The following is a 26,264-nucleotide window of genomic DNA, read 5'->3' as shown; positions in this document are numbered from 1 at the left end:
GATTTTGTACACAAGATTTACATGTTAGTTACATATGTCAGATAAAACAATTAAGCTGTACGTTCTAATCCTGGTTAAAAAAATAATGTGCGTTTAGTTTTATGCTAAAAGACTGACCGGTTCTGTGCCATGCTAAAAGACTGACCGGTTCTGTTCCAGGAAAGACTGACCGGTTCTGTGCCATGCTAAAGCGGCGATGTTACGAAAGTGGGAACGCCGAAACCCCGGGCGTGAGCACTCTCATTCCTCTCTGTTAGAACCTTCATCATCTTTTAGGCTGGATCAGAGCCTATATAGAAGAGCCTCTTTTAGCATAGAAGTAGCATCCACTCTGACATTATTTGGAATCCGCTGCTAATTATGCAGGTTCTGGTCCAGGCTAAAAATTAGACTAGGGAGCAGCACTATACCGGAGACATTAAAATCCCGGGCGTGAGCACTCTCATTTCCTCTCTGCTATCGATTCAAGCACATGATTGACTTGTGAAGCCAACTTCAAACCAATAAAAATTACCGGCTTCAAAAAGTTTTGATCAAATGTCACTTATTTCGCGCAAGCCGATCTTTGGACTGTTTATGTTTTTTTGTTTCACTAGAAATATTAGTGCCCAAACTAATAGAAGTATGAGTAGTTTTGCAGGTGTTAATTCTGTGGCTTATGTTACCGTTCCAACGCAGGAAGTTGCGAAAAAATTAGCACAGTAAGCATTTGAGAACACAACCTGCAATGTATATGTATCCGGAATGTTTCTATGTATGTATGAATTAATTTCTTTTCATTTGATAGTGGTTTGGTGCAAAATAAGTTGGCTGCATGTGTTAATATCATTCCCGGAATCACGTCTGTGTAAGTATTACATCCTAGTTGCGTGTATATTCATACTTGTAATATAATAATAGAAATCAAGTGCAATAATGTTGGGTTGTATAACAAAAATATAAGGGCTACACGTTTTCAGATACGAATGGAAGAATGAAATAAACGAGGACAGTGAATTACTAATGGTATGAATGTACAAAATCAATGAGAAATGTTAAGGCAAAATCAATGCAAGCATGCTTGTAACTATTTTATTCTGATTACAGATGATAAAGACAAGAACTGATACTGTGGATGCTTTGACCAAATACGTTAAGTAGGTACAACATCTTTTATTTCAAAATTATATTACTACAATTCATTTCAAATTCTTTTGTACAGAGCCAATCATCCGTACGAAGTATGCGAAGTAATTTCTTTACTGGTAAGTAATATTATATTTTCATATGGTATAGTCATTACAATCCATAATTTCTATGAGAATTGTACAATTTCATGAAATATTTTGCAGATTGAAAATGGAAACGAAGATTATCTTCGTTGGGTCAGTAATATAAACGATAAGAAAGTTTCTACAGATTAATTAATGATAGGCCGAAGATTGTAACAAAAAGATTTATTTGCTATACACCATTACTTTTTTCGTAATTTTTCTCTGGTAACAAAACGCACGAGTGTTTATAATATGTATAGATAACTTAATGGAAATTTAGTTAATATATAAAGACTAAACTACATAGAAACAAAATTAGATAAACCTTGATTAATACAAAGATAAGTACGATTATCAGTTGTTTTTTCATTCTTTGGAAATTCATATTTTCCCGATAAAGAAAATGTTATTCTTACTCTTTTATTACTATTATCAGTCAATTCATCAGTACAATATGCATTGATAATAAAATGAATTGTAATTATTTTTATTGATTATGTAAACAATTTTTTTTGTACCAGCCAAATGTAAAATGCGTTTTTCACCCTATTCCTGTATTAGCCTATGTATATATTCTAATGAATCTCTTGTAGTCCAGTACAGTTCATTACGAATACATTATTTTAACTATAAAAATATTTAATAGAGTCTAAGCGCACTTCAATTCGTATGTATTTCAGAAATAATAGTGTATTCCTTATAAGTTAATGCTATCTGCCACCCTCGTAGCCTGGGTAAAGTAATAGCAAGGCAGACGACAAGGATTGATTAACTTCCATCTTGTAATTTTTGTCTAGTAAATGTCGACACGATGGACAACAATGTACGCCAGACGAAAAGCTGCGCTTTAAACAATTCAGGCAAATATTATGAGCGCAAGATGTTGTTATCGGATGGAATACCAATTCCAAACAGCAGGGACACGTAAATCTGAAACAGTATAATTAGAAATTGAAACGAAAGATTACCAAAGAATACACATATCGACAACAATCTACGGTACCTTTCCGATATTTGTTGTAAAAACGCAGCTTTCCCATCTGACAGAACTCGGCGGCATTCGTTCCACAATTTGCTGTTTCCTTGATCTTCTTCGATAAATTTCAGTACTTCACTATCTACTTCATAAATTTCGCGCTTTTGCTTTTTCTTTGGCGGTTCTTGCTTCTGCGAAGCAAGTAAATTGTCTATCCTATCTGCCAACTCATTTCGTTTTTTGCTAGTCTTCCTTTTTGCCATTGCTTCCAAGTATCCATCCGGATACATAGGTTTGAAACCAAGTGCAGCTATTCTTGCTTTACCCTGTTTGGTCCATGGAGCAGGCGCTGGATCATCCCTTCTCAACAAATACCTCCATACTCGGAAACCACTTTTACCTGTATCTGGATAATACTTGACTACCTTGTAAATGCCATCGTACCTAGGACAGGATGATATCGTATTATGTGGAACGATCAAGCACTTGTATAAGGACGAGGTATAAGTAGCGTTTCTATACCTATTTCCCTCTTCGGGCGCGTATTTGCTGTGTTTAGCAAGTTTAAAATTTCGAACTACTCTTACGGGTATACCACCTTTCCAGTTTTCGGCTGTAGCACCAACCGTTGCGTTCAACTTGGCATTGCAATTTATAGCTAACGCTTTATTCAATCTAGTCAATGTTTGATCGCAACTTTGTTCAGCCGTCCTTTTGTTCCCTTAATGGATATCGCCATAATTCATTAAGATGAAGACAGTGAATAAACGTACGAATAAGTAAGTAAGTAAGTAAGTAACTTACCTGATAAATCCCTTCCTCCAGAACCAGTGTACATAAACTCGTCACCATTATCTATATCGTCCTCGTATCCACCAGACAACACAATAGAATACGCACAATCAGTTTCTCGTCCGTGGATTCCCGCTATATGCGGTCTGTGTATTCCAACTTCAGATACCTAGAAATTAGGTTGAATTTATGAAAAAATAAGACACAACTATCGCTGATATTCGAAAATACTTCAAACTTTGAATTACCTGTACTCTGTACATCCAACACATTCCAACTTCTACACCTGGAATGGGTCCGCGGTGATTAGGAGGAACAATACTACATTCCTTTGTCCTTCCTACACACGCCATTCCTGCACCCCAGTCTCGTTTACTATTACTATTTTCATTTGTCTTTCTTTTTTTTTGCTTCAGTTTATCGCCTGCCTTTAAAAAATTAGTATTTGTAGGATCGCAAAAAAATGTTACAAAACGAAAATATACTATACAATGAATAACCTTCACAATCTCATTTGCATCGTTTTTACATTCCGGACAATACCAATAATCTTCTTCCGGTATAGAAGTTAATGGAGGAGTCAAACATCCTAGATGAAACGCAAAGTTACATTCGTCACACAATAGAAGATTGTGTTCATCTTGTTTTCCAGCACAGATTCTGCAACCGCATTCCCTACACGTTTTACTGGGATTATCCAAACATGCATGACAAGTAGCTTGCACACGTCTTCGTTTACCATTACTAATCATTTGTTGCTGATCTTCGGGTGTTCTTTCTTTAAGAAGTTTTGGCTCTTCTATTGCAAAAATCTCACCTTTGGGATTTACTTTGCGATTTTCAAGCAGTTGATACCTGTTTAAATAAAACTCACTTGTACATTGTACACAAAAACAAATTATGTATCCATAACAAGTAATAAAAATTTACCTTCCAATGTGTAATGTTCCGATAAGCGTTTGTGCTCTTCTTTTCTTTTCTACTTTTGATATTGAAAAATCATACCACAATCCTGTTTCTTTAGGATCGTCCACATTGTGATTAATCATTACCTTCTGACCTATCTTTAAAGTATCAAAGTCTAAAAGATGCTTCGCTCGTGGTCTTGTCAATGTTTCAGGCACATTAAAAGGTGGGGTTTTGTCATCAAACTCCCATTTTACATTATGAAATATCTTGTCTTCTTTTTTAAAAATTTTCAATACTATTGCCTCGAACCAAGCTCCATTAGTTTGATCCAGGCAATCCACAGCATCTCCAATTTTGTAATATAAACTTTCAGCTTCGACAAGTCCTTCATCTTCGCTAGAATTATCTACAACTTCTTTAGCATCTGATTTGGTGGTTGTACTGGTATTACTAGAGGTAGGTTTTGCCTCCACAACATCAACATTTACTTTTACCATTAACTGAATCACGTCGTTCAAGTTCACATTATAATCATAAAGCTTATAACCATTTTCTAACTGTTTCCCACGAAAAAATAATCTCTGTAAATCAGCTTTTACATTCAATTCCTTTTCTATCTTGCACTGAAACAATATTTTAGAATATAGTATGAATACAAATGCTAAATCGAATACTATTAGTCCTATAGTGAAATTATTTCTAGAATGTTAGTTACTATTATTGGAGTACGTGTCTAACATATTGGAACTTAATAATATATAATGTACTGTTTTAAATTTTAACGATACTATTAAAACAATAAAATAATTACTTGAACATTGGCTCATAAAAATATCTGCATGACAATTCGCGTGAACAATCTAAATAATAATAAGGGCGAAATAATAAGAGCACGGCCTACTCGAAAAATTGAACATTCCCATTTTGTTTTTAAAAAAATGCTTTTCTATTTATGTGCACAAGACAAAACAATACCTTGAAATCTTCCACCTCCGTCAATTTCGAGATAGTCAGTATTGTCTCCTGTTTACCATCAATTGTTCTTACTTTAACATACATTTCCGATGCGTTCTTTCAAAATTAAACAATTACAGAAAAACAAATACAAAACTACAGGACACAGGAACACAGACACAGGTTAACTGTAACTGACTGTAACGGCTCACCACCAATTGTCGCTGTCACAGCTAGTCTCGCCACTTGTTGGCGTCTGGTAAAAGTGGAATTTGGCGGGAAGAAATTGTGAAGACAGAAGAATAGATGAATGACGTAGTCGATTTACTACGTTTTCATTGGCGGAATTACTTGTGGACTCAAGGAACAGACTATTCACGAACTTCCTATGGTAAAGTTAATTGTTTTATTCGAAGGCAGCCGTATTAATTAATATATATACGCAATACATATATGTATATTTATATACAACTTATTTTCAAAAATATTTATAAATTAATGCAGGGAGTACATATTATTTTCTTTAATTTTAGACATCCCTTTATTACATTCTCGTTTTCTACATTCTTCAAAATCGGAGTATAAATTGTATAAAAATGTTACAAATTTATGTATAAACATTTACGTAATTTTTATACCCACTCCGTTAATATATGTAATATAATCGAATAAACAATCAATGATGGGGCTTTGTGTTTTCCCGCTCTTTTCTGATTCATATTTCTAATAATTTCATCGAATCGCATGATTATAATTTATGCGAAATGTACATTGCATTCGAAAAAGATTTGTACAGGAACGAAATGCATCGAATTTAATAAACTGTAACGATCTAGGAACTGTCCACATTTTTAGCTTAGAAAATTATATCACAACAATTCCTTGTGCAAATCTACATATTATAATTCATTGAAACAATTTATCGAAGTTCTGATACGATCGAAATCAAGATAACTGGAAATATAATTTATGCATTTAAGATAGGAATATGTACTGTCGTTGTTAATGCCGTTACTACCTAGGATCATAATTCACTTGGAGACAGCTTTGAGGATGTTTTTGAAACGTTGCAATTTATAAACGTCTGTAGAACTGCAGAATATTTCAATTATTACTGCACAGTTATACACAATATACGTACAACTTACATATAATTATATTGAAACGCGATTAATACATACCATTCTGAGCAGAACTTTAAAGTTGCTAATTCGTTTCTTTTTATATATATAAATAAATATATATATATATAAATATATATATATTTATATTATATATTTATATATTTATTTATATTTATATATTTATATATATATATATAAATAATAGAAAGATGATCGATAGATTAAACTGTAAGATAAAATTACAATTTATACAAATGTATAATAATATGTAAATATATATTAAAATGTATTTATACATACATAACTGCATTTATACTAATTCTATCCTTAAACAAAATCTTAAAGAAACCTTTGAGATGCATTATCCTGAAAGAAATTACTATATCGTCGAGTTGCGTAATTATATATGAAAATATATAATTCAGATTAACTCATTTATGACTATGATTACAATAGATCAACGTATATAACGTTAAGCGGAACTTTAAAGTTGCTACTATTTTTACAAAACTAATATGCTTTATCTGTATAATTACATATTAACAAGTAATTCGCATAACTTATAAACACGATGATAATACGATGCATTTATAAACTTAAACGCATAGTTTCTGCTCTCTTAACTTATACGATAATCGCAACTTATATAATTACGTTATTAATATATAGTTTAGCGTGATTCATGTATAATTACAATCGTAATGTGGTTAACAGTTCCATCGTTAAATAGAATATTTTAGTAGAAAATGTTGCTCCATCCGTGGCACAACTTATGGCTAAGCAGCACAATATGTACCGGTACAAAATATGCATAAAACAGAGAAATAGTTTTCTTACTCGTAACTGAACGGTGTCGATAAGTGACTTGATCATGTAATTCTTTCAATATCGCTCTTTTGACTAGAGAAATTAAAAGACATTATTGACTTCGATAAAGAGATGTTTTGTGAGTTATATTAACAAGTGTAATTACGACTAAAAATTATAGACAGAAAATGTCGTTATTTCATTTTGTTTCCAATATATTTTATCTAAATTATTCACGCTTCGATATAAAAGCATAAAAAATTGTTTTTAACAATACTGTATTTTTCTATACATTCACCGAAGAAATAATTCTTGAGAAAACAATCATTTGGTACGCATTGCACAAAATGTATCACTGTAAAATTTACACTATAATTTACATTTAAATAGAATATTTTTACTCTGGACTAACTGGAGTGTGTTAGAAATGTTTTTCAAATGCTTTCTAAACTCAGGCAATTTTACAAAATATAGGAGACTGAGTCTATGTACCGGTACATAGGAAAACTGCTAATGTAAACCTAAATTGTCAATACAGAATTCTTCAAGTCAACTTCATTGCTCGTTACACTCGGGAAGACTTCCGTTAAATCTCCTGATTGTCTTCTCCAGTCTCATTGTCTACGAATTCGACATGCGTGAATGGGAAATGACCAATTTTGCCGTGCAGCTCACCTTCCCACTGGCCGTTCATATTAGTCTTTGTTACTTTTATCACATCTCCAACTTCCAATTTTAGGGCCGTTTTATCGTATGCATTCGGTACCCTCGCTTGTTTTACTTTTGCAAACGCGGGTAATGTTCGCTGTATATTTGATCTGCGTGTGGTCCCCTGTCCGCTTTCCGGATAAGGCATTTGTGAACCGGTAACTTGTACAGAATTCGAATTCACCGTTGAACTTCCTCCACTTTCCGGACGTGAATTATTTTCCATAATCGAGTGATTATCCTCATCGTACTTCTGAACATATGGAACTGGAACCGATCCAGTTTGACCAAGGCTGTTCTTGGCAGTCCACCACTGCTCTTCATCTTTTGAAATTATTGTGAGAATTTCACCTGTGATAAGTTGTATGTATTCGTTAGGAAATTACTCATTGATAATTTACAAAATTAAGTAAAGAAGAAAGCAAACCTTTCCTAAAAGGTAAGTCGTCGGAATCGTTGCCTTCGAAGTCATATTTTGCTATTACCCTCTGTGTTTTTTTCGGAGCAGGCCTGATCAACGGCGTTGTGTCCAAGTAATGTAATTTATAGAAAGCCAAAAGATTGGGAATATCGGGAAACATTTGATCTCCAATCCTATAACGTATTTGATCACCCTGCTGAATTTTATTTATTATATAATGGCTAACTTTGCTGTCTTCTCGTACACACAATACAAAATCTCCTTGTATCGATGTGCTGTCACGAACTAAAAACACACCACCTTCTTTTTCACCCATGAGTAAATCCGAGGCATCTTGACGTGACATTGCGCCAAAGTACCAGCTAGAAAACAATATAATTATAAATATTCCATTCCAATATTTAATGAAATAATCAATCGAAAAAACATCAGCAAAAGATTAAAATCAAAATACTGGGTGTTCGACGAATCATCTTCATACAGATTAAATTTTCTGATATAATTGAATATTTTGAAAAGTTTTATATGTTGCGAAGGTTATTTAAAGATGAAACATCGTAAAAAGTTATGCGATTGGTGTAATGTAAATTTACAGGTTAACAACACAGGATATAACATCTATTATTCGAAGTCACGTCGAGAATCAAAGTGATAGACAGAAATTAGACGAAAAAGAGAAAATGCATCCTTATTTACCTGGACTTGTCATATTGATCGAACGTAGCAGCCATTGTTTTGCAAGCAATCGGTATTGAATCCGTCAAGATCGGTGATGTTGAATTTGTACTTGTTGATCAATATATAGTGGGAGCGCCTCTTCTACGTGTGTGTGAAAAGGACCCGGAAAAAGTAAAAAACGCAATAGGGCCTGGATTGCGCGGCGAATAGCGCCCTTCTCTGGGACGGAGGGAGGCCCGGGTTCGAATTCCGAATCAAATCCCTCTTTTTTTCCACAGATCCTGTAATATCAAAGAGCACCGTTCTCGAAGTGGCCTTATTAAACGTCTGCATAGCAAAATTATAAACAGTCCTCCCCAAAGAGTTTCTGTCGTTGCATTCACTCGGTGCAACGTGTTTAAGACACCGCCTTCGAACGAAAAGCGAACGTGCTAATCTCGGAAAATAAGTAAATACATTCAAAAATCTTTCGGTCAACGAGATCGAATCAATTTTTTGAAAATCGCTTGTCAAAGAGTCTCGCCTGAAGTTGCGTATTAGATTGGAACGATTGCAAACATGTTCGAAACAAGTGCTTACTTCCTTTTTTGATAGGTTTCTCCCTCACATCGAAAACGTTGCACTAATTCCCGTTCCTCTCTTTTGTTTCTTTAATTGTACAAATATAAGAATTCTTATTGTTAATTACATACGAATTGCTCTGGGAACACTTTTTCGAGTTGTATTTTTTCGAAAATGGTAACCAGCATATTCTACCTACGACATAAAAACAACAGCCAATGAGTCGTTCAAACTCTGCTAATGCTAACGTACTAACGACAGAGGACAACAGTGATAGAGGCGAAACTCTTGTCGAAAATTTTGATGTTTAAAATCTTGAAATTTTTCATCAACATACGGACAGTATTGCCGTCTCTTTAAGTTGATATGTCTGTTCTTTATAATGGCCTTCTGGATGAAATAGGACGAAAAGGCTGCATTCGAGACATTGGAAACGGTGCAAAGCGCGGTGATATTTGAACCGCGTAACATGATAGAAAACGACATTTCATTTTGATTTCTAGTACGTCACCGTAATTATTATCAAATCGCAATTACCATAGCATAAAATACATTCTTCTAGCTTTAATTGCACCCCTCAAAAATTAAAAAATCTCGACGGGAATACTTCAAAATATCATTTGTAATTTGACTGTTAATGATACTTGCCGTTTTTGCTATAAGATACAGTGTAAACTTCGGCAAGAATCATTTCTCTTATAAAATCTAGAAACAGCGCTATTCCAAGGAGTGGCAAAATGCTCAAACTGGTAGCCAACATTTTACTTACCATTTGTTGTTAATTTTGGCTATTAGTTTGAGCGTTCTACGGCTATACGGAATAGCGATGTCACTTTGAACAGAGCCTCGAAATTTTTAAAATCATTTACACTGGTTTAAAAAATAATATTAGCAGTATAAAAATTGTCGTCATATAACGATTTCATTTAATTAATTTTTTTTACAGTACGAGAAACTGCAGAAAATGAAAGTCGGGTCCATCCGACTTCCATACTGCATCCAATTCAGAAGATTTATCATAAATTTTTAAAACAATCTTTTGAAAAATGAGGAACAGGTTTAAGAAAACAGTTGTTTGACCGTCCACGGATTTATTTGATCTTTTCTTGCTAGCGCACGAATTCTCTGTAGAATCGATATTCATTTTTTCGTCCTAACACGACCCCATTATCCTAAAAACTGCATGGCATGTGTTGTAATTAAACCAAGAAACACATGGATTTCGCTTAAAGGGAATTCGGAAAAACGATGACTCATATTTCTGTAGCAAACTCATCGGGCTAACTGTGTGATTAACGCTGCACACATTTCAAAGAATTCCATCGTATGGTGACCAGTCATTTGCGGCGGTGGAAGTGTCGGATCTATAATGAGAATTGTTATTAGAAAACTATGAAATGAAGATTTGTATTATTATGATACTTTACCACGTCCTATTTCTTCTCCTTCTTCGCTAGACAAAGACTTGAAGTCCAACAAATAACTTTTACTATCGACTTGGTAAAGTTGCAACGACATTTTGCTAAATCTATCGGTTATTTTATTTTTTTGACGCACTCGAACACTGTAGGCATTTATGATCTTCCATTCCTGAAAGGAAAGGGTGAGCAGTCCTGAGATGTAGAAAAAAATGTGTATTTTTCATGATGTATAAATAGAATTGCTTACAAAGTTAAGAGCTTTCATAGCGCGATAAACTTCGTTCATGATGTCGTTAGGTTTTGACTGTGAACGAATTCCTAAGTGCCATTTAGCCCGCTTTACCGGAGTACCACGATTACCTTGTGTTTGCGACGATGTGCTTCCTTGAGAACTTTGTCGTTCTCGCAATGCTACGATTACATAATAAATATGTCACAGTTAATAATATTTTATAGTTTGACAGTAAATTCAAGTATCACCCAATACTTGTTACAAAGAACATACGTGCTATTCTTTCTGGATGCGGTCTCAGAGGGCTGTTGTTGGAATCGTTAGGACTAAAAGCTACAGGAGGTGGGCTGGAAGCCACATAGAAATCTTTCAATTCTGCCTTAGCAGCCTCGTCGGCGATTAATTTATTATCTATTATCAAATGGTAGGCGATTGCTAATTGATCGTGCGGATCTCCACCTAACAACGCAGAGTGAACTTCTGCTTCCTTTACATTGAATTTGTCGCAAACTTCATTTACTGCATCTATATTGATTACAGAAGAATCCTGTTCGACAGGAGATGGGAACAAATACGAAGGCAAATCCTTTTGGAACCATTCGTGCTTCCTAAAACAAAATCGTCGTTTAACTAAAGCATTGTTACATTTCAATGTGGAAAGTAATAATTAATTGTATAGAATTTTGTGTACTTGATATCTTCAATGGTTGCCCTTTTCATTGGATCCACTTGTAACATGTGGCACAAAAGACTCACAACGCTTTTATTCAGGTACTCTGGAATGGGAAAAACTCCAGCTGAAACGAAAAAATTCTGATTTAGTTTTCCTATAAAGAATCGGTAATAATAATAATTATATAAGTACGACTGACATTTAATTTTACGGAAAAGTGTTGGTACATGTTCATCGTCGAATGGTAATGTTCCGCAAAGGAGCGCATATAATATTATTCCACAAGACCAGATATCAACTTCGGGACCAGCATACAGCTTTCCCGAAATTACTTCCGGCGCTGCATAATTCGGTGAACCACAGGAAGTGCGCAAAAATTCCCCATCCATCATCATGTTTGATAACCCTGAAGTTACATAAAATTCAATATAAGTAAAACTCATTTATTCCATGTAAGGTACAAGACATTGGTTCATAGTTATTTGAAAAGTGAAATAAATTGAATAAATTCCATGAAGGTTTCTGAATGTCTTGTACTTTGTCGAAGCTTTTGCTCAATATATAATAAAGTCCCAGCTCTATCCAAATACCGAAGTCTGCTATTTTTACATGTAGATTCTGATCTAAAAGAAGATTTTCAGGTTTCAAGTCACGGTGAACTATCATATGCCTATGACAGTAATCAACTCCTGAAATAATCTGTTGGAAAAATCTTCGTGCTTCGTATTCTTTAAGCTTTCCATGTTTCACGATATAGTCGAACAATTCCCCACCCGACACATACTCCATTATCATAAATATATCTGTAGGTGTGCTTATGACTTGATACCTAATAAAAAATGTAAATTTAATTAACCGTTATTTTATGTATTTTAACATACAGAATCATCGATGTACAATTTGATGATGTGAGGGTGTCTGAAGAGTTTCAGATTTTGTATTTCTCTTCTAATCTTTCCAACCACATCGAGGCTTTTGATTTTCTGGCGATTCAGAATTTTTACAGCAACTTTATGTTTCGTCAAAACGTGTTCTCCAACTATGGAAAAGGTGTAAGTTATAAATGCAATAACTATATTTTCCGAAGAACATACATGAAACAACTGACTCACTTTTCACTTTACCAAATGTTCCAACACCCAACGTTTGTCCAAGCGTATAATGACCTATCTTAACGATAGGTTGTGGTTGATTAGATGGAATCTTTTCAGACATTTTGAATATTTCTACAATAAAGGATTAGAAGAATTGTTGAAAGCTAAACACTTGAAGCTATCGAATACGACTATATTTTATTATTTAGAGACTTGTCATAATATTAAAGACAAACCGTTGTAAACACCGTTCAACACAATTAATTACTGTCATCACACGTACGCGATAAATTTACAGCAGATTACAGCAAGGTCAAATAGAATAAAAACTTAGTTGCATTCGTTGATTACGCTTTTTTTCAATAAAAATGCGATTGTTACATTGAAGAATATAAAAATCCGTAAAGTTAAAAGAAGACTTATTTGCGTGAAATCATAAATCAAATTGCAAATGATCTCAATCACCTGACACTATTTACATGTTCTTTGACACTTATCCTGAAGACACTATTGCACAGCCATTCGATGCAATGTTTCAATCATTTATCATATAATATAAAGAATAGGAAGCCGCTGATCAATTTTCTGTCCGTAGATAGAAATACATCTGTATTTTTGATTTTTCGAAAGCTATATATATAGAACTGTTCATTATTGAAATGTTTCACACTCTAAGTACACTCTATATACGCAGCTGGCTTAAACCGGGTTGGCGGCACGTATGAAATTATGTCTTTAGAGTTCGCGTGTTCGTGGATGGAGCGGAATCGATAGTAAAATGAATAAACGCGTGGAACTTCGTTTTAATAAGTTTATTGATAAACTTTAATATGTAGAGAACATATACGTAATACTCGCGAGGAATGTACAGAAAGAATGAATGATGAAAAACAAAAATAATAAAAATGAAAATTAAATTTGTTGCTTATCTTTTACTTCCCGCGGAAACACCAAACAAGAAAAGAGAAGAGGAAAGGAAGATGGCCGCCATGGGTGCATCCTCATGAGCAACCAATGAAAAAGAGCGTCCGCGGCTGCAAGATTTCCTTTCTCCTTCTCGAGGCGCCCGAAGTGCCAGGATCAGCCAGGATGACACCAGATGGCACGCGGGAGAAATGACGCATCGCTGAGACGCCACATATCTTTTCATAATTTAGAAAAAAAGGTCTTCAAAAATTGTATCGAAAACTACATGTACAATTTATATTATCAATTAATTTTATGTTCCTCCAATTTAATTTCGATCAGAGGAATATATTACACACTTACCTCTGTTCCGTACAATTATGAAAGTTACAACACTACATATGTATGTACATGTCTTTTAATTCCTTTCAGGTTTAAAACAAATTGTGTAATTGCTTCATTGCTATACAGCTTGTCAATTATATTCATAAATAATTAATAAAGCAAACCGAATGTATCTACTACGTTCGAACTTTGTACTGTACGTTCCTTCATTAAAAGGAACAAAAAAACTTGTAATTGAAGCTGACTGTTGAACTTATTAATGTCTCTATTAGTTTCGTACTAAATAGACTACATCGAAATGTCGGAGAAAGAAAGCCCGATTAAATATTTTTTAAGTGGAGGATTCGGTGGAATATGCACCGTAATCGCAGGACATCCTTTAGATACGATAAAAGTAAGGTTACACGATTATTATTAAATAAAAAAAATTAAATATTGTTATAGAAAAAACTCTAATTGTTTATAAAGCCGAGTACTTATTCTTCCACACATTCGACATAGAGAATGATGAATTGGCAAACGAAGCTAACACACTTTTACTATTTATTTACCTTTATTTATTTCTTTATTAAGTTCCTTTTAAATTCAGCATAAGTATTTCCTCTGTCAATATAAATATTGTAAAAAGAAAAATGACTGTTAACAGGTTCGTCTTCAAACTATGCCTGTGCCAGGTATAAATGAAAAAGCACTCTATAATGGAACGCTAGATTGCGCTAAGAAAACAATAGCAACAGAAGGAGTGCGTGGTTTATATAAAGGTACGAAGTAGATCATTGATTCTCAAAATTGATTAGAAATTGTAAACAAAATCTTTACAAACGCGTAACAGTTTATTTATTTAATTATTTATAATGCCTACTTGTTCTCTTAGGTATGGGTGCACCTTTATGTGGTGTAGCTCCAATATTTGCTATAAGCTTCTATGGCTTTGGTCTTGGCAAGCAACTACTAAGAAAGACTGATAATGAACAATTGACTCCAACACAATTGTTTGCTGCCGGTGCATTTAGTGGCATTTTCACAACCTTTATAATGGCACCTGGTGAAAGAATAAAATGTCTTCTACAGATACAGCAAGGAGATGCAAAACCAAAATACAAGGGGCCTATCGATTGCGCGAAACAACTATACAAAGAGGGAGGAATGAGAAGTATATATAAAGGTACCTGTGCTACTCTTCTGAGAGGTATGTGAAATCAATCTATCGTTTCTTTTCTTTTCCATTTATTTTCACAGTGACACAGTATTAACATATATTAACTTTTTCACCGCGCTCGATCATATTTTACTATTTTTATTCAAAATTTTCTGGCTTTATATATAACATATTCCTACTTATGCACAAGTTTATACTACAGATTCAGTTATATCGTGTTTGATCATGCAAATACTAAAACCGATATATTTAAAAAAATTAATTCGTAAAAGCTGAAAATCAAGAATTTTGCTACATTCGAGTTTTGTTGTTTTTATACAAACATTAATTACTTGTGAATTATCTAACTGATGATGTTATTATCTTCGTAAGAGCTCCTTCCAAAGGAAGATTTTTTTAAATGTCTTCTTCTTAAACTCCTGCATTGCAGACCTCCTTTTCGTAGTGCATAGAAAACGCCCCAGTTTCGCAATCCTTTAGGTGTCCAGCAACGCGGTGCTGTTTCTCGTAATCTATTTACCTATTTTCGGCAAAAGTACAATGTTTTTATTAATATGTTTTAACGCAATTACGGTTTAAAGAGCACCTCATTGTCTTTACCAATTGAGGATTCCATGTGGTCATGGAACAAGTGCAGTCCCATGGATTACCGTCTAATCTTACGGTTGATATTTGCTGTTGTTGTTTATTTGGACCGCGCAGCATCTTGAAAAAATCTGGAGGTAGTGCTGTCAATTTATTCTTCGTGAGAATGATTTCTTTCAGTTCTTGTTGTTGTTGTACTCCAAAGAGGCCTGGCGGAATAAATTCTAACTCGTTGTTAGATAAATCTATACGCTTAACATGCTCCAATCCATAAAAAGCATCCATAGAGACTTTACGAATATGACAATGACTTAGATCGATATCTTGCAGTTTGATTAAATCTACGAATGCGTCGAATTCTATGCTTGTAATATTTCCACGTGCTTTTAATTGCAATAACTCTGGCATTCCTTGAAATACAAAGCGTTCCAATATATGTACTTCCAGATTGTATAGATGCAAAACTTGGAGTCGATGTAATCCCAAAAATGAGTTCTTCTGTAGATATAGTTTCGAGTATTCCCCTCCCAAGTACAATTGTACTGTTGTGTTCATAATTTCAAAGGTACTAAAAGCAAAAGATACGTCTTTAGTGTTTATCAACGCATGCATTGCATATATATTATTTATTGGAAATTGTAGAAATTACCTTGGAAATACCGAATCTAAAGGATTTCCACGGAAATCTGCTATCTTCAGCATTGGAAAAGGAGGCAAAGATAATTCTGATAAGAAAGTTAAATTATTTCCTCTTAAATCAAGATTTTCAAGCATCAGCAAGCCTGCCAAGTCAACACTTTTAAGTGTTAACAACTGGTTACTTGCGAGTGAAAGCACTTTTACATTAGGTGTACCATAAAAACAAAATTCTGGAATAAATTTTAGATTGTTTTTCTCCAACGAAAGATGAACAAGACTGTTCAAGCCGTCGAACATATGCCACGATATATCTTGCAAATTACAGTCGTAAACTCTTAAGTGAGTTAAGCTTCCTAAATCAGTAAAAAGCCCAACAGTTTCTCTGTAGCCCTCCATTTCTTGCTTGTAGATATCATAAGGGAGTATTTCCTTGTCGTTACTGTCATCGCTATTTTGTTGACTTAAAAATATCAATCTATGCCCTGTATTTAGCAATTGCTTGTTTCTATTCTCCTCCTCGGTTGTGTTCATGGGCTTGACTACCAAATTGGCCTTGTTTCTTTTTGTTGGGCTCAGACTTGTTAGCTTCACTCGTTCTAAATTCAAATAAAGAAGATTCAAGCCCAGTGGAAATAGAGAATCAACAGATAAAATGATTCCGCCGTGATTTCGATGTTTATTATTTGAATCCTTCCGTCCAGGTTCATTGAAATCTATGCCTTGTATGTCTAAAGATATTAATTCTGTAAAACGCTGAAATGTTGTAGATTGCAGGAGAATCTCAAAATCTCCGGCACCAGATTCGAGTATTGTAAAAATCTGAAAGATTTTAAAAAAATACACATATATGAGCATACACTAACTTCTCTGACACATAATAAAAAGTTTGTAATATCTAGTATTATATTTACTTGTATATCTGAAGGAAGTTTCTCCAAAAGTTCTTCGTAATCTTCTGCTACAACACAGATCGCTACCTTCAAGAATTCACTGATCATAGAATGATCCATAGCCGAACCAAGTTCTAATTCGACATCACTGGATAAAATCTGTTGAAAAGAATTCGATTAAATTATGAAAGGGGAAAGAACGAATTATTATCATACCTGATCTTGACTCGTTCGAATCCAACGCTGCAGAGGTAAATCAGCGAATCGTTGTACCTCGCAAGAACATCCTTGTGGACATTTCACTTCCCAGACACCGCCGATGTCGATTATCTGACCAAAGCACTCGTTCTAAATGATATGTGTTGTATTATTATTCGATCAACGGTATGTCGTTTCGAGGAAAACTCGTATTTTAACAAGATAGATATAAAAATAATTACAACTAAGAAATAATTTCGAATTTAGTACGGATAAAATAGTCTCGAAGCGAGTAAAGCTTTTTTTAATTAGGAGGAAAAATTCTGTACCAGGAGAGTGATCAGAAGAATTAAAATAACCGTCATTATCCGTTTGGAACTAGAGGAACGAAGAAAAATGGGTCTTAAAACCAGTAATGGTACGCTGGTTCGAAGGAAACTGAATTTTGTTAACTGTTATCTATCTGCCTCGATGTCCCCTATCAAACAGGATGTTTCCTATCTAGCAGCCTACACACACTATTCTCGCTTTATAATTATAAATAACGTTTCCACAAGATGCTTGGATTATGTAGATCCAGGTGGAACTTAATCTTTTTTCCATGTTATTATTAGAACTAGTTTTTATTGTGTTACCATATTCTTTTTCTTTGTGAAGTATTTTGAACAAATAGTTCTTTTCCCTCCTTGTTTCCTCGATGTAATATTCCATTGTCAAAACTTTCAGATATTCCTGCCAGTGGAATGTATTTTATGACGTACGAATGTCTGAAAAATTGGTTGACTCCGAAAGATGGAAGCCTTGGACTATTGCCTACGATATTTGCCGGTGGCTGTGCTGGTATTGCCAATTGGATTGTTGGGATGCCTCCTGATGTATTGAAAAGTCGTTTACAAAGTGGTACGTATATATTAATTTTTATTAGAATAGTATAAAAAAATTACATGTTCTTTTAGAAATGTGCCATATTATTATACAAATTTTTACAGCCCCAGAAGGTACTTACAAACACGGAATTCGAGATGTCTTTGTAGCTTTAATGAAGAAAGAGGGACCAACAGCTTTATACAAGGGATGCGCACCTGTAATGCTCCGTGCATTCCCAGCAAACGCAGCATGCTTTCTCGGATTTGAAATATGCATGAATTTCCTTAACCTGGTGTTACCTGCTTTATAAAGTACATTATACACGTAATAATCTATTCGCATATATATCGTAAATACCCATATATTTTTTATAAGAAACATAATTGAATGGTACGTGTAATAGCATCTACATTAACTCACATTTATTTAATTAAGCTGTAATTATATAGATGCTATTATATTAGCTGTTTCTGAAATTATAGTTTATAAGCAATTGGATTGTTATATAACATAGTTTTTTTTATGAAATCTCTACTTTTTTTAATTTGTAATACGAACATTTTGTAATTGCAAGCGAAAATAATCTCTTTCCAATTTTAACCTGTATTTTTATTCCTTTATGCCGAAAGAATAATGCGATAAATAACTACACATAATCGATCTAATATGAATTTTTGTTTCGTATAGTTTTATTAAACTATGATTGTGCCATCATTTGTTGTAATCATTCATTGAACACTTCTTGAAGGTTCTGATATGTCAGGACATCCGAGTTCTTATCTTATCCTATCCACTGAATGGAATTTATGAAATAAAAATTTTGACGTGTTCCTAAACCTACCGACAACCGATATATCGCTTTTTATCGTCGTGGCAAGTTCATTCTTTGTAACAGTAACGAAATTAGAAAATCATATAAAAATGATATTAAAAGCTGTCATATTAATTGGAGGCCCTTCGAAAGGTTTGTTTTTTTGCGGTTTTGCTTCGTCTGCTATAGATTTCATACATATAAAATAATATAACCTCGAACATAAGTGTAAATATTGGAACATTCATTCGGTGTGTCGTTAGATACATCATTAAATTAAATTGATAATGAAAAATAACAAGAAGAATATACTTTGCAGGAACCAGATTTAGACCCCTTTCCTTGGATATACCAAAACCATTGTTTCCAGTCGCTGGATTACCAGTGATACAACACCACATAGAAGCATGCTCAAAGGTGGAAAATCTTGGTGAAATATTAATAATTGGATCGTACCTTGCAAGCGATTTAGCACAATTTATTAATGAAATGACAACTACGTATAATATAGTTATTAGATACCTTCAGGAATTTACTATGTTGGGAACTGCCGGAGGAATGTATCATTTCCGTGATCAAATACGATCTGGTTCTCCTACACACTTTTTTGTGATGAACGGTGACGTTTGTGCCGATTTTCCTTTGCAAGAAATAGTCGCATTTCATACTGAAAAGCAAGCATTACTTACAATTATGGCCACAGAAGCAACAAGACAACAATCCATAAATTATGGATGTATGGTTCTTGGTAAAGACGGGGAAGTTGCGCATTACGTAGAAAAACCGTCCACGTTTGTTTCAACCTTGATCAACTGTGGAATCTATCTCGCTTCCCCAGATATTTTTCAAATTATGGCGGATGCCTTTTATGCTGGACAGCATCAAGAAACATTTATGTAGGATATTTTAGTACTCTATACGCGTGTACTTTCTTGTAAAGCATCAAAGAACAATACACAATGATACTACAGTTTTAATAGATACTCTGTTTCTAGGCAATTGAATGGAAATGGTAAAGACCCGGCTCATATATCTCTCGAACAAGACATATTAACTCGATTAGCTGGAACTGGTCGGTTATTCGCACTGCCTGTACTTAGATGGTGGTCACAAGTGAAAACAGCAGGCTCTGCGATATACGCTAATCGTCATTATTTAGCTCTGTATAAAGCGAATCACTCGGATCGTCTTGCATTTACAACTAATGGACCTTGTCAAATTATTGGCGATGTTTATATTCATCCATCGGCTACGGTTCACTCAACAGCCATGGTAAATAAATTGTTGAATTATTTCTATATATAGCACAGTCGTTAAAGAACCCATTACTAGGCTTCTAGTAGATAAAGCGTTCAATATAGATTGATTCGTATTGTACTACTCCTTTTACAGTTGGGTCCAAATGTAAGCATAGGTCCAAACGCTATTGTCGCACCAGGTGTTAGAATACGAGAATCGATTATATTAGCTAATGCTCACATTCAAGCACATTCAATCGTTCTGCATAGTATAGTAGGCAAAAGCAGCTATGTAGGAGAATGGGCACGTATAGAAGGAACGCCGTGCGATCCCAATCCTGATAAACCATTTGCAAAAATGGAGAACTTGCCATTGTTCAACACAAATGGAAAACTTAATCCTTCCATAACAATCCTCGGTAATTAATTTCTTATTCGACGTTCTTTGTGAAAGAAACAATTATTTTCGACCATTTACGTTTCAGGCACAAGCGTACGCTTAGCGGCTGAGAAAATTTTATTGAATTCTATTGTCTTGCCGCACAAAGAGCTCACGAGAAATTTTAAGAATGAAATTATCCTTTAAACTGTTTGCATTTAATATATGCATCTGAGTTGGTTAAGCTACCTACAAGAAGACATCCTCGTGGAATGATTTATCTATTTTTATTTTAAGATTTTAGAATCATTGATTCATGCAATCGTTAATGAGGCACAAACATCAGTTATACTAATGTTATCTTATATAAGCCAGAGAGTAATGCACAACGCATAGATTCGTAAATTATTTATATGGACGTAAGTGTTTTTTATAAAAGAGTTTTCTGTAAATAATTAATATTTACTAAAGTATACTGTATATACAGTTATATGTATATATAGGTATAATAAGGTTTGTAAACATTTGTATCATTTGTATCTATGTATTTGTATTAACAGAACTATTATAAATATTTTCATTGTAAATGAGAAGAATTCTTTTAATATTGCTCGAAGAATTTCTGATTTCTACACCACCGAGATAAGTAATTTGTGACACATTTTCGATACATTGTAATATCGGAAAACGTGCGCACTTTGGTACAAATGTGCATATGACAGATACGATAAAGAGACTGAACTATTTTAGCTACTGTAAAAGCAGAAAGTAATATTTACATTTCCATTATTAAATAAATGTCGTTGATTCAAATAATCCAGATGTTTACATAATTGTTCCTCTCATGGAAGCACACTTAAAATAAAATGAGACCTAGTAAAATAGCTTTTGTGATTTGTAAGTTGCATATTTTCTAATAAAATACAGTTGAAAGAGTCAATAATTTATTAAAAAAGACATTAAAAATGCATAGAATAGTAAATTCATATAAAAATCTGTATACTTAATAAACGCACCTGGGTATCCAACTCGGATTAAATTTGTACAAAGATGAGTACTTTCTACCATCCTTTACATTTTACACGGAACAAGTATATTGTCGCTGTTAGATTGGAATTATACTTTTGTAGTTTCAAAGTGGAAATAGCGCAGTACGGGACATCTCTCACGCGATGCAAAAAGCAGGAATCGTCGTATAAAAATACAGCACATACAGTCTTTCTTTATCTGAACTTTTCGATCAGCTATTGTACAACCTCTGAATATGTATTACTAAAAATAAAACTTCAGAGTTTTGTTTCGTGTTTAACCCTGTTTCTGAAAAGCTGATTCGGTCGCTGTACTCCTTGCGAATTATTTAAATAAGAATTTCCAGAGATCACGACAGCTGCCGTAGAATCCGAATTGGAATGTAAGAATTCGTTTTGACCATTGGCTTCGAACACGTATCGCTGCTGCTGATGTTGTTGATGCTCCTCTTCACCAATGTAAGTATTATGACCGTAGCCGTTTTTCACGCGAAATTGCACTTCGGAATCTGTCTCGTCTTCGTTGTCTGCACTATCTACATCTCCTGTTGACATGTTCAAATTAAAGTTAATTTATCGAAATATTAATAAGGCAAATTATAGTGGATTCATACCGTCGGAACTGTTGGTGGAAGGCAAATAGAAACGCGTTGCTGTAACCTTGCTGCTTCCTACACGTCGTTCCCTTTCTCTCGCGGTATTATTTGCATGATTATATTTAAATTCACGAGGAAGCGTGTAACTTCGAGGTAACGATACTTGGCTGCCCTCCATATCGCTCATTTCCCCTTCCATTTCTCCTTCGCCCCTTGAGCTTTCTTCTCCTCCATTTTGACTCGAACGTAATCTACAATTTATTTATACATTTATTCATAAACGTCTGGTTGCATTCTTTTAAATTTTACAGATTAGTGACTTTGACCCCTTAAGTCTTAAGTGTTCAATCGTGTGCTTACCTATGATTAACATGAGCAGATGGTGCCCAATGCGAATAATGATGAGGAAGACACCGTGGTGCTAGTAAAATTTCTGGAGTATCCGCTCTCTCCCTCTGCGTTGTCCTCCACGAATTCGAAGGATGAACGTTAGGGTAATAAGAGGAAGATGGTGGCGGAGGTAAAAGACAGTGCATTTTCACCGGTGGCCACGAAGACAACGTGACTCCTCCGTTCTGATCAGCTACGGAGGGAGCAGATGTGAACAGGGGCGAGCTAGGAGAGGTATGCAACTTCGTGTTAGGCGGTGGCTGCTGATTCGATGCAGCTGACGATGAGAACGAGGACGCCGACTGTGACGGTGGAGGGAACAATTTTCCTTCTTTTATTTCTTCTTGTATAGCGCGTAATTCTCGTAGCTGTTGCTGTTTTTTCTCTTGGAGCTTTTCCCTGATTAGATTCACGCTCAAGGAACCTCCAGATCCAGCGTCTGCTCCGATCTTTTGATCGTCCGAGTGATCATTCTGCCTCAAATAAGAAATTATTGAATGTAAGTTGAAAGAAACGATGCGTGTTGTGTTTATAAATTTCGAAAAGGTGTTATACGTAGAACGACGTGAAATATTTCGCTACCTGTAATACACCTGAAGACGTCACGGATCTTTTCCAAAATGGAATTAATTGACGCGAATTACTGTTTATACCCAGCCACTGCTTCGCGTCTCCTACACCGTTCATAGAAGCTGCAACAGCTCCTGTCTGGGACTGCGATGGCGGAGGAACAAAGGTAGTTGGTTTCTTCTTCTTTCGATTTGGATTTACTACAGTTGGATTGGCGAAACGACAGTTAAATACTCCAGGTATTCCACCGTTGCTTAACTTGACTCGTCCCATTCCCATATTTGCTTTCTTATCTTCCGTATAGTCTATTTGTTTCTCGTCCAAATTGTCCTGCAAACATTACTCGTTTAGTGTAAAAGCAACACTAATCTTTTTCATAAAATATTTTTCATTCTTTTATTGAAGTTATTCGCGCATACCTGGTTCGGCAACGTTGCGAGGTTCGAAGCAGTCATTCTACCACCAGCTTCGTACCTCAATCTTCTTACGTGAAAAAATCTAAATGTAAAATGAACGATTGAAAAAAAATATTCCATAAAAATGAAGAGACTATATTGCAAGTTTTCATAATTACCTGTAATAAAGACCCATGAAAAACATACCACCAAAAAATAAAGCTAACAGCGTGAGTACTAGAGTTACAGGATTCGGATGGTGTTGATGTGGAAGGAGATCACTTCTATTAACACCTACTATCCATACACCGATAAGTAGACTGTTTTCCAAAAACATTACTGTATAAAATATTACCTGTACAAATACATTCGGAATTATCAACATGAATATTCTAATTATCGTTAGCATTATTACATGGTAAATATTCGATCACTTACCATCTTTTGGCGATGATTCGTTTCATGCAAATTTACATATGCAAATATGTAAACGAACGCGAGCAGAGAGGCCAGAGAAGTTTTCCTTAAGATAGGCAAATGTTCACCACCGTGAAAAAGACCATCTGGAGTAAGCAGCAGCCACATCAACATCGATAGCCAGTGGAGAGCCATGACAATTAACAGCCACTGTCCACCATAAAGGGAAGCGTAAGCTACCAATACTCCTACTCTAGCACTTACGGTTCCTAGCCTCCATGCTAGTTGTGCCAGCACACCTAGCCAGGTCAGTACCAAGCGCTCCAAATTACGTAATCGGGCTGCACCTTTGCTAAAACTAGCTACTGCCCAACATACGCTCCATAAAGAAAGTCCAGCAGATACTGCGGTTAATTTTGCTAGTTTTACGCTATCTCTGGGTTCGGTTTCTTTCCCTTTCCCGACATCTGTGTTCGAGTCATTGTTAATTCCAATGGATAACAGGTATAACTGCAAGAGCAACATCGGAGCAGCTTCGCAAAACGCATGAATAAGGCGGAGTACGCAAAGTTCCCTCACCTATTAAAACACAAAGCAATATTATGTATTTGTACACAACTTTATATGTTTGCTTTCTACAGGAGGGTTGTAGAAAATGGTAAGAATTTTGAATTACATAGATTTGGGCCATTTTCCAAAACCATCTTCCTTTACAAAATAATGTTTACCTCATGTTTAACATAAGTTAAATTAACCGGTATAAATAATTTGAAGTATCTCCACAATACTCCAACTTGAGTGGAATGAAGCAATAAAACACACCATATTGCCCAATTTCCATTTTCTTTCTTTTCACTGATATTGCAATCCGTGATAGTTTTACCAGTTAATCTTCCTCTGGCACCCCACAAGTACCAACGTACGCTGACAATCTAAAATCAATTAAATCATTAGATAAATTGATTGTGATAAAAAAAAAGAAATTGGTACAATAATTTAGAAAACTACCTGAGAGATAATTAATGATGTTGCGATAAGAACAATGCTCAAAGGAAAAAGGATCGGTGGAGCAACAGTATGATGCGCTAGGGCATACACCATTGCAAAATCGAAAACAACGTCGCAGAAGTACGAAGCAAGAGAAATTATGTTAAATAGTACATCACACAATGGTAAGAATTCGTGCTGATGCTGTGTCTGTAGATGCTGGGCCATAATGGGCTTTTGTTATCCATTTGGATTATCCAGCACCTTTTCCTTGTATCAACCTATGCCACACATTCCACAGTAGGAAAATTTGTCTGAAAAATCAAACGATTAATATGAAAAAACAAAAATATACTATTTTCTCATACAGAGATCTTACATGAATAAAGTAACAGTTGCATTTGTCAAAGAAAATTGTATTTTTTCCCAAACAAATGCATAAAATAATCGCTCTCTCCGTGCGGATAATAAAAAAATCAGTTTTTTTATGAGAACCATTTTTAAGTTTCTTGTGAAGTTAGCTTTTAATTAACGAGTGGTCGTAATCGACAAATATGAATTCAAATTGACCGATTCTTATCAGCTTTTTTCCGTGTGTTACCGATCTTTGAATTTATCTTAACGTTTAATATATAAAGATAATGAGAAGTTCTAAAAATAGTTTGGAGATAGAATAAACTATGCGAACGCTTCTATGTAGATCAAGTTGAAAATATAGTAGAAAAGTTTCAAAAGAAAATTTTCTTTCTTGCCTTTCTCGTCAGTCGAATGTGTTAGCATTTTAACGAGAGAATTAGAAGTTGAAAATTCTGCTAACTTTAATCGTAAAAGTGCCGCGTACCATAGACACGCAACAAAAGAAAAAAAAAGTTCGTGAATCGTAGGAGGAAGCGAATTTTCTTACCACATTCCTCAGATGTCACCGAATGAGTAATCAGAAAAGTTACATTCTCATATAGATGCTGCCTCCCAAGAACCTGGACCAACGTTGGAATGTCAGGAATTTATCCGTATAGTTGGTGGACGCTTTCGAAAATAGAAGTTTTTTCATCGACTGACCGTACGTTGGTTTCCTATTTGACCGTGGCGGTGCATTTTTTGCGGTTTCGCGTTCAAAGGAAACCTCTTTATTCAATTACGGAGAAACTCTGCGAAAGATACCTGTTGATTCGAAGGATAACTATACGGCACAGTATAACGTATAACATTGCACTTATCGTTGCTCCACTGACTCTAAAATGTAAGATTGTCGACCAAGTAG

General features: G+C 34.8%; 8 protein-coding genes across 13 annotated transcripts; 3 read left to right on the top strand and 5 right to left on the bottom strand.

The window, feature by feature from the left end:
- The first annotated feature begins 448 nt into the window (after nt 1-448).
- Nucleotides 449-1,739, top strand: Cuta (cutA divalent cation tolerance homolog). Its single transcript, XM_076786139.1, has 6 exons — nt 449-701; nt 788-847; nt 960-1,005; nt 1,087-1,136; nt 1,202-1,244; nt 1,332-1,739. The coding sequence occupies exons 1-6, from the start codon at nt 538-540 to the stop codon at nt 1,401-1,403; spliced, it is 435 nt and encodes a 144-aa protein (XP_076642254.1). The 5' UTR covers nt 449-537; the 3' UTR covers nt 1,404-1,739.
- On the bottom strand, nt 1,312-5,124 carry Uhrf1 (ubiquitin-like with PHD and ring finger domains 1). Its single transcript, XM_076786064.1, has 8 exons — nt 4,906-5,124; nt 3,952-4,553; nt 3,522-3,876; nt 3,270-3,449; nt 3,034-3,190; nt 2,752-2,950; nt 2,257-2,673; nt 1,312-2,183 (listed from the first exon to the last, which is right to left on the bottom strand). Exons 1-8 carry the CDS (start codon nt 4,987-4,989, stop codon nt 1,964-1,966), a joined length of 2,214 nt encoding a protein of 737 aa, XP_076642179.1. The 5' UTR covers nt 4,990-5,124; the 3' UTR covers nt 1,312-1,963.
- A 1,141-nt stretch (nt 5,125-6,265) lies between these two features.
- Nucleotides 6,266-9,419, bottom strand: Crk (Crk proto-oncogene, adaptor protein). Its single transcript, XM_076786131.1, has 4 exons — nt 9,202-9,419; nt 8,641-8,903; nt 7,951-8,306; nt 6,266-7,874 (listed from the first exon to the last, which is right to left on the bottom strand). The coding sequence occupies exons 2-4, from the start codon at nt 8,673-8,675 to the stop codon at nt 7,402-7,404; spliced, it is 864 nt and encodes a 287-aa protein (XP_076642246.1). The 5' UTR covers nt 8,676-8,903; nt 9,202-9,419; the 3' UTR covers nt 6,266-7,401.
- A 667-nt stretch (nt 9,420-10,086) lies between these two features.
- Nucleotides 10,087-13,225, bottom strand: Ampkalpha (AMP-activated protein kinase alpha subunit). Its single transcript, XM_076786098.1, has 10 exons — nt 13,069-13,225; nt 12,622-12,735; nt 12,407-12,548; nt 12,100-12,338; nt 11,709-11,915; nt 11,528-11,633; nt 11,110-11,444; nt 10,852-11,015; nt 10,611-10,773; nt 10,087-10,547 (listed from the first exon to the last, which is right to left on the bottom strand). Exons 2-10 carry the CDS (start codon nt 12,722-12,724, stop codon nt 10,456-10,458), a joined length of 1,551 nt encoding a protein of 516 aa, XP_076642213.1. The 5' UTR covers nt 12,725-12,735; nt 13,069-13,225; the 3' UTR covers nt 10,087-10,455.
- Nucleotides 13,226-14,109: 884 nt separating this feature from the next.
- On the top strand, nt 14,110-18,792 carry Colt (carnitine/acylcarnitine carrier protein colt, mitochondrial). Its single transcript, XM_076785832.1, has 5 exons — nt 14,110-14,248; nt 14,501-14,615; nt 14,729-15,043; nt 18,052-18,225; nt 18,315-18,792. Exons 1-5 carry the CDS (start codon nt 14,153-14,155, stop codon nt 18,500-18,502), a joined length of 888 nt encoding a protein of 295 aa, XP_076641947.1. The 5' UTR covers nt 14,110-14,152; the 3' UTR covers nt 18,503-18,792.
- On the bottom strand, nt 15,050-18,449 carry LOC143352850 (uncharacterized). Of its 4 annotated transcripts, none has more exons than XM_076785781.1 (6): nt 18,332-18,449; nt 17,344-17,475; nt 17,149-17,286; nt 16,248-17,056; nt 15,614-16,166; nt 15,050-15,533 (listed from the first exon to the last, which is right to left on the bottom strand). In XM_076785781.1, the coding sequence occupies exons 3-6, from the start codon at nt 17,245-17,247 to the stop codon at nt 15,357-15,359; spliced, it is 1,638 nt and encodes a 545-aa protein (XP_076641896.1). In that variant the 5' UTR covers nt 17,248-17,286; nt 17,344-17,475; nt 18,332-18,449; the 3' UTR covers nt 15,050-15,356. The 4 variants fall into 4 exon arrangements, with proteins under 4 accessions (XP_076641896.1, XP_076641888.1, XP_076641879.1 ...); XM_076785773.1 differs by lacking the exon at nt 18,332-18,449 and adding an exon at nt 17,961-18,077; XM_076785764.1 differs by lacking the exon at nt 18,332-18,449 and adding an exon at nt 17,655-17,825.
- Nucleotides 18,793-18,964: 172 nt separating the features above from the next.
- On the top strand, nt 18,965-21,669 carry Gmppa (GDP-mannose pyrophosphorylase A). 2 transcript variants are annotated; one of them, XM_076785815.1, is made up of 5 exons: nt 18,965-19,156; nt 19,323-19,899; nt 19,999-20,275; nt 20,396-20,660; nt 20,727-21,669. In XM_076785815.1, exons 1-5 carry the CDS (start codon nt 19,114-19,116, stop codon nt 20,825-20,827), a joined length of 1,263 nt encoding a protein of 420 aa, XP_076641930.1. In that variant the 5' UTR covers nt 18,965-19,113; the 3' UTR covers nt 20,828-21,669. The 2 variants fall into 2 exon arrangements, with proteins under 2 accessions (XP_076641930.1, XP_076641920.1); XM_076785805.1 differs by having other exon boundaries at nt 19,984-20,275.
- On the bottom strand, nt 21,552-26,229 carry LOC143352831 (uncharacterized). 2 transcript variants are annotated; one of them, XM_076785740.1, is made up of 10 exons: nt 25,908-26,229; nt 25,025-25,317; nt 24,745-24,948; nt 24,038-24,526; nt 23,779-23,954; nt 23,624-23,702; nt 23,217-23,534; nt 22,605-23,107; nt 22,263-22,495; nt 21,552-22,193 (listed from the first exon to the last, which is right to left on the bottom strand). In XM_076785740.1, the coding sequence occupies exons 2-10, from the start codon at nt 25,229-25,231 to the stop codon at nt 21,907-21,909; spliced, it is 2,496 nt and encodes an 831-aa protein (XP_076641855.1). In that variant the 5' UTR covers nt 25,232-25,317; nt 25,908-26,229; the 3' UTR covers nt 21,552-21,906. The 2 variants fall into 2 exon arrangements, with proteins under 2 accessions (XP_076641855.1, XP_076641846.1); XM_076785731.1 differs by having other exon boundaries at nt 24,038-24,595; nt 25,908-26,228.
- Nucleotides 26,230-26,264: the final 35 nt, after the last annotated feature.

This window comes from Halictus rubicundus, chromosome 1 (genome assembly GCF_050948215.1).
Source record: "Halictus rubicundus isolate RS-2024b chromosome 1, iyHalRubi1_principal, whole genome shotgun sequence".
NCBI lineage: Eukaryota > Metazoa > Arthropoda > Insecta > Hymenoptera > Halictidae > Halictus > Halictus rubicundus.
This window is presented reverse-complemented; position numbering and strand designations above follow the sequence as displayed.